Source organism: Gadus morhua, chromosome 10, assembly GCF_902167405.1.
Source record: "Gadus morhua chromosome 10, gadMor3.0, whole genome shotgun sequence".
Lineage (NCBI taxonomy): Eukaryota > Metazoa > Chordata > Actinopteri > Gadiformes > Gadidae > Gadus > Gadus morhua.
Window position 1 is genome coordinate 6858725 of NC_044057.1, and position 10000 is coordinate 6868724.

At 49.2% G+C, this 10000-nt stretch overlaps 1 protein-coding gene across 1 annotated transcript in view; it reads right to left on the reverse strand.

Annotated features, from left to right (window-relative positions):
• Positions 1 to 2046: 2046 nt before the first annotated feature.
• ccdc88b (coiled-coil domain containing 88B) overlaps positions 2047 to 10000 on the reverse strand; it is a 46991-nt gene continuing 39037 nt past the window's right edge. The window contains exons 26-28 of the mRNA XM_030368402.1: positions 5692 to 5799; positions 5122 to 5270; positions 2047 to 2936 (exon numbers count right to left, since the gene is read on the reverse strand). Of these exons, the coding sequence (XP_030224262.1) occupies positions 2557 to 2936; positions 5122 to 5270; positions 5692 to 5799 (637 nt within the window). The 3' untranslated portion in view covers positions 2047 to 2556. The remainder of the gene's footprint in view (positions 2937 to 5121; positions 5271 to 5691; positions 5800 to 10000) is intronic.

A 10000-nucleotide genomic window follows, 5' to 3' on the forward strand; every position in this document is an offset into this window, starting at 1 on the left:
GTGTGTTTGTGTGTGCGTGTGCGTGTGCGTGTGTGTGTGTGTGTGTGTGTGTGTGTGTGTGTGTGCACCTCCGAGGGCGGTGTCGCCCAGCACCTTAGCATACTTCAACCTAACCCCTTGGCTGGCTCTCTGTCTGGAGGTGGTCTGTGAGGGTGTGGGATGTCTGTACGCGTGCATGCGTGTGTGTGTGTGTGCGTATGTCTCTGTATGCGTGTGTGTGCCTACGTGTGGGAGTGTGATTGTTCACTGTACTTATAATAAGCCTTGCAGAGGCTGGTGTGTGCCCCCCCCCCCCCCCCCATGCATCTCAATTGAGCACAAACACAGGGCTGGCAGCTGAGAGAGAGACAGAGCAGGGGTGGGGAGACCTTTGATTAATGTCACCATGACAACTACATAATTCATGAATTGCATTAGTGCTTCATTTGCTATTTGCAAATCATAATTTAGGATGCGTGATGAGCGTGCAGAGGTGTGTGTGTGTGTGTGGGGGGGGGGGGTTTATGTGTGTGTGTGTGTTTGTGTGTGTGTGTGTATGTGTGTATGTGTCTGTTTGGTAGGGCTCTGCTCCTTAATGTCTCACCCACTTCTACACACACCCACCAACACCCCCACACACACCTACCCACACACACACAGGATCTTCCGGAGGTGCATCCGTGCCCATAGTTTGAGGAGAGGACAGTGTGAGCTCTTCTCCATCAGGGTTAATAAAGGGTCTCTCTGGTCGCCATGGACACATGCTGAGGGTCTGATCCTTTTGGAGAGCCTGTGTGCCCCCCTTCCCCCTGTACACAAACACCTTCCCTCTGTTTGTTTGTCTGTCTGACTGACTGAATGTCTGTCTGTCTGACTGACTGACTGGCTGACCGTCTCACTCACTGACTGACTATCTGTCTCACTGACTGCCTGAATGCCTGTCTGTCTTTTTGCCTCACTGACTGACTGAATGTTTGTCTGTCTGTCTCTCCAGGCCGTGGGGAGAGGTCCTTCCCCTGCCACCGTACAGTGCATAGAGAACAGAAACGGGAGGCAGGACTCGAGAAAGGTGTATACCTAAACAGCCTATCACTAGAGTCGTCTCTTAACGACTATAACTTGTTCTGCCTTTCAGCCACATGGGAAATAGATTTGTTGTTGTTGATCTGTTTGTGTGTATGTGTGTGTTTATGTGTTTTTGTGTGTATGTGTGTGTCATTGTGTGTGTGTGTGCGTGCGTGTGTCTCTCTGTGTCTATGTGTATATGTGTATGTGTCTGTTTGCTTGTTTGTGTGTGTGTGTTTATGTGTGTGAAAATTGATTTGAGAGGAATCCACGCAGGGCATAAACGTTTGATTGAGACGTTGAGATGTTTATTTATCTGGAATGCTTCAGGAATTCATCACCTGGACTGATGCTTGCATGTTGAATGGGTTTGAGTGTGCGTGTGTGAGAGAGTGAGAGGCTGCTTACCATGTTGTATTCTGTGAATATATATGAACGCCATAAAAAACAAATGGCTCTTTCAACGAGGCTTTGCTTGATGCCCTCACAGTAAAGACAGATCAAGATGAAGAGGTTGTTTTTAGAATGTTTAATGCAGCCTTTCAAGCTTTCAATGTGACACGTTATCTTCAGGATAGAAGACAATCCAAAGAACAACAACACTAGAGTTGACGTTAACTGCAACCCTGGATCCTTCTCTGTAATACAGATGTCGATTTAAAATGGGGTGAGACAGAGGGCTTTTAAATCTTTCAAAAACAATCTGATGTCTGTATTTCTTTGAGTATATCCGCACAGCTTTTTTAATCTGGTAAATATTTTGTTCTGTTCCCCTGAGGTGTAGATTAAAATTGCTGATACTTCATGTTTTGCCTCTAGTAGTTTGAATCTCTCTCTCAGTCTGTCTGTCTGTCTGTCTGTCTGTCTGTCTGTCTGTCTGTCTGTCTGTCTCTCTGTCTCTCTCTCTGTCTGTCTGTCTGTCTGTCTGTCTGTCTGTCTGTCTGTCTGTCTGTGTCTCTCTCTCTCTCACGCACGCACGCACGCACGCACGCACGCACGCACGCACGCACGCACGCACGCACGCACACACACACACACACACACACACACACACACACACACACACACACACACACACACACACACACAGACCTCGATACAGCGCTCTGGTTCTCTATAGTGAGGCACGTGCCGCTGTCTACGAGGAGGTGTTATGTTTCTTAAAGTGGTGCAGACGCCGTGCGTTGACCCAGGTCAATATTCATTCAAGTATTTCCACGTGTTGCTCAGCCTCTCCGCAGACAGGAGATGTTTGGCTGATGTGTTGGGGAAACGTTGTGATGCACAGGATGTTCAGAGCGCTCTCGCTGGGTGCACTTAACAGAGTTTCTCCCAGACTCCACCTTGTTCATCAGTTTATATTACTGCTCTACGTGCTGCGCATGCAACACACTTAGCATCTTCTACACACACACACACGCAAACACGCACGCACGCCCTGCACGCACACACACTGACACACACAGAAAAACACGGGCTATACACCTCTACTCACATTTAACTGTCTCCCCTTCACTCTTCTGCGCCGTTCTCTCTCTCACCCATCCCTCCCTCCTCCCCCTCCTTCTCCTCCTCCCCCTCCTCCTCCTCGACTCCCCCCTGGCTGCGGCTCACAGAGGGGACGCGGGGCGGCGTCCTGGGCTCCCAGGACACACTGGCGGCGGCCGGCGGGGCGGAGGTGGTGCGGAGGCGGAGGTCCCCGGGGCTGAAGGACTGGGACAGGCCCTGGGAGCCGGCCCGGGCCAGGCCCAGGCCCCAGCCGTGACGCGAGCCCAGCTTCCGCCGCGCCATGGGGCCGGTGAGCAGCACCGGGGACCGGGGGGCCGAGATCTCCGTCTCCCCCAGTGGGGCCCTCCTGTTGGGGCACGGGGAGACGGGGGCGCTCAGGGGGTCTGAGGGGAGAGAGGGGAGAGAGGGGAGAGAGGGGGAGATAGGGGGAGGTAGAGAGAAATAGTGGGAGGTAGGGGGAGATAGGGGAAGAGAGGGGGAGATAAGGGGAGGTAGGGGGAGGTAGGAGGAGGTAGGGGAGATAGGGGGAGATAGGGGGAGGTAGGGGAAGATAGGGGGGGATAGAGGGTGTAGGGTGAGGTAGGGGAGATAGGGGTGTTAGAGGGTGATAGGGAGAGGTAGGGGAAGATAGGGGGAGATAGGGGGAGATAGGGGGATGTAGGGGGAGGTAGGAGGAGGTAGGGGAGATAGGGGGAGATAGGGGGAGGTAGGGGAAGATAGGGGGAGATAGAGGGAGATAGGGGGATGAGGGGTGTAGGGGGAGGGAGGGGAGATAGGGGTGATAGAGGGTGATAGGGGGAGGTAGGGGGAGATAGGGGGAGGTAGGGGGAGATAGGGGGAGGTAGAGGGGTGTAGGGTGAGGTAGGGGAGATAGGGGTGTTAGAGGGTGATAGGGAGAGGTAGGGGAAGATAGGGGGAGATAGGGGGAGATAGGGGGATGTAGGGGGAGGTAGGAGGAGGTAGGGGAGATAGGGGGAGATAGGGGGAGGTAGGGGAAGATAGGGGGAGATAGAGGGAGATAGGGGGATGAGGGGTGTAGGGGGAGGGAGGGGAGATAGGGGTGATAGAGGGTGATAGGGGGAGGTAGAGGGAGATAGGGGGAGGTAGAGGGGTGTAGGGTGAGGTAGGGGAGATAGGGGTGTTAGAGGGTGATAGGGAGAGGTAGGGGAAGATAGGGGGAGATAGAGGGGTGTAGGGTGAGGTAGGGGAGATAGGGGTGATAGAGGGAGATAGGGGGTGATAGAGGGGTGTAGGGTGAGGTAGGGGAGATAGGGGTGATAGAGGGAGATAGGGGGAGGTAGGGGGAGATAGGGGTGATAGAGGGTGATAGGGTGAGGTAGGGGGAGATAGGGGTGAAAGAGGGAGATAGGGGGAGGTAGGGGTGATAGAGGGTGATAGGGGGAGGTAGGGGGGTACAGGAAGGGAAAGGATGACAGAAAATGATTAGTCTTATTTGTCTCAGTGGGATGCTGATAGCTGCAGTGTTTAAAACCATTATGATCAGTCAGGAATTTGCAGAAAATATAGTAACGAAAGGTGAGTTAGTTCAAATGCTACCTAATTAATGCACAGCACTTGGTTTGGTTGCTGTACTGACTCCCGGGATGTGAGGGTAAAATAGTCATTCAAGGCCGGATCCGTAAAACAACCGACTTTTATAACATTTAACGGCATCCTTATAACATTTTCCAAGAGGGTTGAAAAAACATAAATTGCCCTGGTTTTCTCTCCTGAACCAGAAGGTTTGAGCCAATCACCAGCGAGAGGCTGAGAGAGTCGACTGCAATCCAACCTCCACCTAAAAAACCCTCTCTCTTTGCTGCCAAGACGTGTGGAAGAGTTGAGACGAAGAAGCTGTCGAATAGGCTTTGGAGAAATATCTGCTGATTGTCCACTCTGCCACCAGCCGGCGCCTGCTCTCGGGCTGATTGCTGCAATCTACCTTTCTGTGCTGTCCCCCCACCCTCCAGAAGCTCCACTCCAGCAGCAGCAGCGCAGGGCTGGAGTGGGGGCCCGCTGCACAGGGCCTGGGGGACTGAGCAGCACGCCACCGCGAGCCAGACACACTTGGTAGTCATGAGTTCATTTGTATGCAAGCCGATATTTGCCTGATGGCGTCTGTGTGTTTGTGGGGGTGTTTGTGCATGTGTCTTAGTATGTGTGTGTGTGTGCATGTGCGTGTGTGTGTGTGCGTGTGTGTGTGTGCGCGTGTGAGTGTGGAAGTTCATTCTATGTGGGCGTTTATAATAATAAAGTGCAGGGAGGCGGTATGCTGACTTTGACCACTTGTGTGTGTGCGTGTTTGTGGTTGTTTGTGTGCATAGGCTTCTGGGAGACCTATAGTGTGTGTGCATGTGTTGCAGGCACTTACTATTTTTGTGTATGTTGATGTGCCTGTTGCATGCATGTGTGTGTGTGTGTTCCTGTGTCCGTGCTCGTGTGTGTGTGTGTATGTGTGTGTGTGTGTGTGTGTGTGTGTGTGTGTGTGTGTGTGTGTGTGTGTGTGTGTGTGTGTGTTGTGTGTGTGCGTGTGCTGCATGCATGTGTGTGTGTGTGGGCTTGTCTCACCAGCCTGCAGTGTGTGTGTGTATGCAGCCGGGTGGGCCAGGTTCTCCACGCTCCCCCCCGTGGTGAAGAGGGCGCGGCCCTCCCGAGTCGCCCCCCCCGCCCGCGGCTTGATCAGCTTCTTCATCCTGTCTGCGATCCAGTTGGACTTCCTGTGGGAGAGCATCGATGGAGGACATAGATAATGGGTTCACAAGAACAGGATGCATACTGGGAATTGGGATGTGTGTGTCCATGTGTGTGTGTCTGTGTGTGTGTGTGTGTTTGCCCGTATATGTGTGTGTTTGTGTGTCTACGTGTGTGTGTGTTTGTGTTTGTGTGTGTGTGTCCGTGTGAGGGTTTATCCCTGTGTTTGTGTGTGCGTGTGTTTCTTCTCATGAGTGTGTGCACAAGCATGTGCATGTGCACACATTACTGCACTGAACTCTCCTTCAGACCACCGACCAGATCTTGGCATCTTGTATTTGGCCGGTCGGCGGAAAGGAACACAATCAATAAAACATTGCCGTAAAACCTGCGTGTGCAGATTTATGCTGATGTAAATGAGGGTTGTTAATCAGAGTTGTGTCTCACTTGGCCTTGCTCGCCGGGGAGGCCCCGGTGGGCTCCAGGACCCGGTACTGGTCCATGATCTTCTCCACCAGCTTCTGCTTCTCGCGGCGCAGCTCCCCCAGCTTCTCCCTGGAGGTGGAGGGACGCAGAGGGGGGGGGGGGGGGGGGGGAGCACAGTCGGGAGGGGGATTGAGTGATGATGACGGTTCTTATGCAGGCGTTCATCATTAGAGTGATAAAATGGGATTATTATGCAGCAAAGGCGTGTGTGCGTTCGACTGCCTCTCTCTCTTTCTCTTCTGCACTTTAGCACCGCCCACTGCACAGTCTGACGTCACAATGTATGGAAGTAAAGTTTGAGCGCAAGCGAGCTGTTTCACGCACTTATTGAGGGGGGCTCTCGGTGTGCACGAATACTCCCCCTGGCTCTGACTAAGAATTTCCTCATGTATACACACGTCATATAACATTCTAAAGCAGGGGTCTTCAACGTTTTCCACCCCCAAACTGATGGAGAGATGGAGTTGGGATCCCCTACTTATATATTGTATAAAATTGTGTTTGATATTTATCTGGTCCTATAGTGCCATGTATAAATGTACCTTGTTATTTTGCATTCAATCCTAAGATATTCAAATAATACACAGGTTCATATATTCATGTTTTTATTTTAAACATGTGCAAGGTATATGGAGTAGGGTGGACATGCCACTGCCATTCATAAACATAACATCACATAATGAACTGATACCTGCCAAGATCAACAATGTCTGTCAATTGCATGTAGTCATGCAAAAAAGCTATTCAAATGGACATTTTTAAAACATAAATGTGGAAACAAAAATTAGTGATGTTTGTTAGTGTCTTTCTTACCACTCCGCTAGTAGTCCGGCAACTTATCAACCCCAGCGTGTCCGGTTGCTAAGCGACGTCAACGTTTTTGGCAGAATATTTCTCTGATGATCGCTTATTTTTTTTTTAAATAACAGCACTCTCCCTCTCCCAACTGTCTTGGCTGCGCACTCTCATCCCAGCGGCTAGTGTTGGATTCATGTTAATGTGTATTTAAAGACATTTCAATTTTTGGAAAAAATTGCGGGGGGAATCTAATTTTTATTTCTGATCAACTAAAACTTTCGCAACCCCCCTTGCAGTACCTCCGCGGACCCCTGTTGAAGACCTCTGGTCTAAAGCAAAGGGAAAAGTCGGATAATCAATGAAATCTGCACTTTTCAGTATACCTTGCACGTGCTGTAGGTATGATTTGAGGGTGTTAAAAGAGAAAGAGAAGAAACAAGTGGAAGAGAGAGCACCATTTTGAAACTATCCCAGAAAACGTTCCCTCCCTCCGCCTCCTCCTCCATCCCAACGTTCCTCCATCATCTAGTCGCATTCACCTGTGAATGACAGACGAACCACTCGCCGAATCCACACCTGATTAGTGAGAAATGAGCCGGGAGGGTTCCCAAATCACACGGAGGCAGGAGCAGTAAACCGCAAGTGGGTATTCTCACAGAACATTTCACTCACTTATATATGACAGATGGCCGTGCCATAGCTCTTCAGTAGTGCCTTAAAGCCCAACAGCATGCCAGGCGCGGAATATGGTTCTTATTTGAAGTGCGACCCAAAAAAGAATTGGAACGGTCTCTCTATAAGGGAGAGAGCACACAGAGCGTGTATTGCCGGCCTGGATGCTCTCTGCATCATATGGGACTCAAGGCTATTTTGGATGAGAGAATTCAACACCATAATCTCTGGTGGGTCCCTCCCGACGCAGTCGTGCTTCTGCCTGTAGCCCTGGCAGTCAGAGGTGGTATGAATGTTATTTTAGGACGTTCTCTGACTGCCCATTAAAGCTGATACTGATAACTGATGTATACACGCTGTTTACATGCTGTGTACAAGACATTATTACTCAGGATTAGTGGCTCGCATTATAAAGAGATGCAAAATGTGTGATTAAAGTTATTTGCTTATTTTTTTGGCATTCGCATTGATGTTTTCACATTTCATTTTAAGGAAAAACTGAGGAAACTATTATTCTGAACCCTGCTGCGTTAATGAATAACCAATTTCTCAGGCCAGCTGTAGAAGCGTAATCATTTGAATTGCTCATCAGACAAATTTGCTGAGAAGAGGCCATTCACCGTTTTGTTTGTTTTGATATCTGACTGTTTGAGCTCTCTTGATGAATCCTCCAAATCCCCGCTAATTGAGTTGGAATTTCAACAACACATTCGTTGAGACCTCTGGAAAAAGTGGGACGGCGAAACAGGAGACAGATGGGAAAGGGAGTCCAGTTTCGAGGCAGTGATTGGACCCGACTCAACTCAATTAACACCGGCACTTTACTCGACACGAGCCGGACTCAAACAGGCGAACTGAGCAATGTGTTCTTTTTACGTACATAGAAATTTAAATAGACAATAACTAATCTATATGGGATATTGCACATATTGCATTTTCGCCTTTCTCGGGAGGCAATTTATAATCTCATCATATGCAAGAATAGTAAAATACATTGCATTTTTGCTCGCAGAGGTTGCTTTTTCTCATCCAATAACTACCTCCCACTCATGGCCTCCGCCTCTGCGTAGTCCACTAGCTACTATGGAGAACAATAGCAGAGAGAGGCCATAGGGAGAAGCCCAGGCACCTATCCCCAACGCTAAAGCATTAAAGCACACATCTGACTCTGAAGTGTTTATGTTTGTGTTTTTGTGTGTGCGTGTGTGTGTTTGTTTGTGCTTGTATCAGTGTGTGTGTGTGTGTGTGTGTGTGTGTGTGTGTGTGTGTGTGTGTGTGTGTGTGTGTGTGTGTGTGTGTGTGTGTGTGTGTGTGTGTGTGTGTGTGTGTGTGTGTGCGCATGCAGGTTGTGGCGTGTGTCAGTATCTGTGTGTGTGCATTTATGTGCGTGCAAGTTCGTGCTGGTATCAGTTAGGAATGCGCGATATAAACGATATACGATATAAACGATAAAAAATGGCCTACGATAGAGATTTTAGTTATATTGCCCTATCGCGATAATGCATGTTTGACGCGATCTATCCATGACCCGCGAAATATAAAGAGCGGGTCATGGGTAGAGCTACGAGCTGCAACCGTCTGCAACGCATCGTCCGCGACCCGCGGAATTTAAACAGAGCCACGAGCTGCAACCGGCTGCAACGCATCGTCCGCGAAATTTAAAGAGCCACGAGCTGCAACCGGCTGCAATCGCATCATCCGCGACCCTCGAAATTTAAACAGGGCCACGAGCTGCAACCGGCTGCAACGCATCGTCCGCGAAATTTAAAGAACCACGAGCTGCAACCGGCTGCAACGCATCATCCGCGACCCTCGAAATTTAAAGAGCCATGAGCTGCAACCGGCTTCAACGCATCATCGTCATCTAAGCAAATATGGCTGAAAGCGAAACGGAGGAGCTGGTGATTGCCCTAATTTCATGTTCAGTTTAAAATTGAGTTCACTTTGCACCTTTTATGTTTTAATATCAAGTATCTGTGCACACACTTGGAAGATTTTTCTTTATTTAAAATAGCCATGCCTAATACGTATTTCCCTAATTCACAGTATCCGTTTCTTTATTAACAAGACACCACCAGTTTTAATTTAATTAAGAGAAGCATACGTCATTACACAGAAGATTTTTTTCTTTGTTAGAGTATCTGCAGCTACAACATTATGTTGTATGATTACAGTTTTGCACAATAAATGTTCTCAAAACGACATAGGCCTACTAAGTTTCTTTCTTTTGTTTTATACATTTAGCAGTTTGGCTTTCCTTAGAGTCTATGTAACCTGTTCTGAAATGGTTCTATTATGATTTATATATCGTGATATGTATCGTTATCGCAATAGGTTGCAATGTATATCGCAATATGGATTTTAGGCCATATCGCCCATCCCTAGTATCAGTGTGTATGTGCGTGCGTGTGTGTGTGTGTGTGTGCATGCGCACTTGCAGGTTCATGCTTGTATCAGTGTGTTTGTGCGTGCGCGTGCGTGTGTGCATGCGCACTTGCAGGTTCATGCTTGTATCAGTATGTTTGTGCGTGCGTGTGTGTGTGTGCATGCTCACTTGCAGGTTCAAGCTTGTATCAGTGTGTGTGTGTGTGCGTGCACACGTGCAGGTTCGTAGCTTGTATCAGTATCTGCGTGCGTGCGTGTCTGTGTGCGTGCGTGCGCACATGCACGTTTTTGTTTGTATCAGTGTGTTTGTGCGTGCGTGCGTTTGTGTGCATGGAGCGTGCATTTGGGGGCTTGTGTCCGCATCTGTGTGCGTGCTTGTGTCTGCGTGTGCACGTGCAGGTCCGTGCCAGTGTCA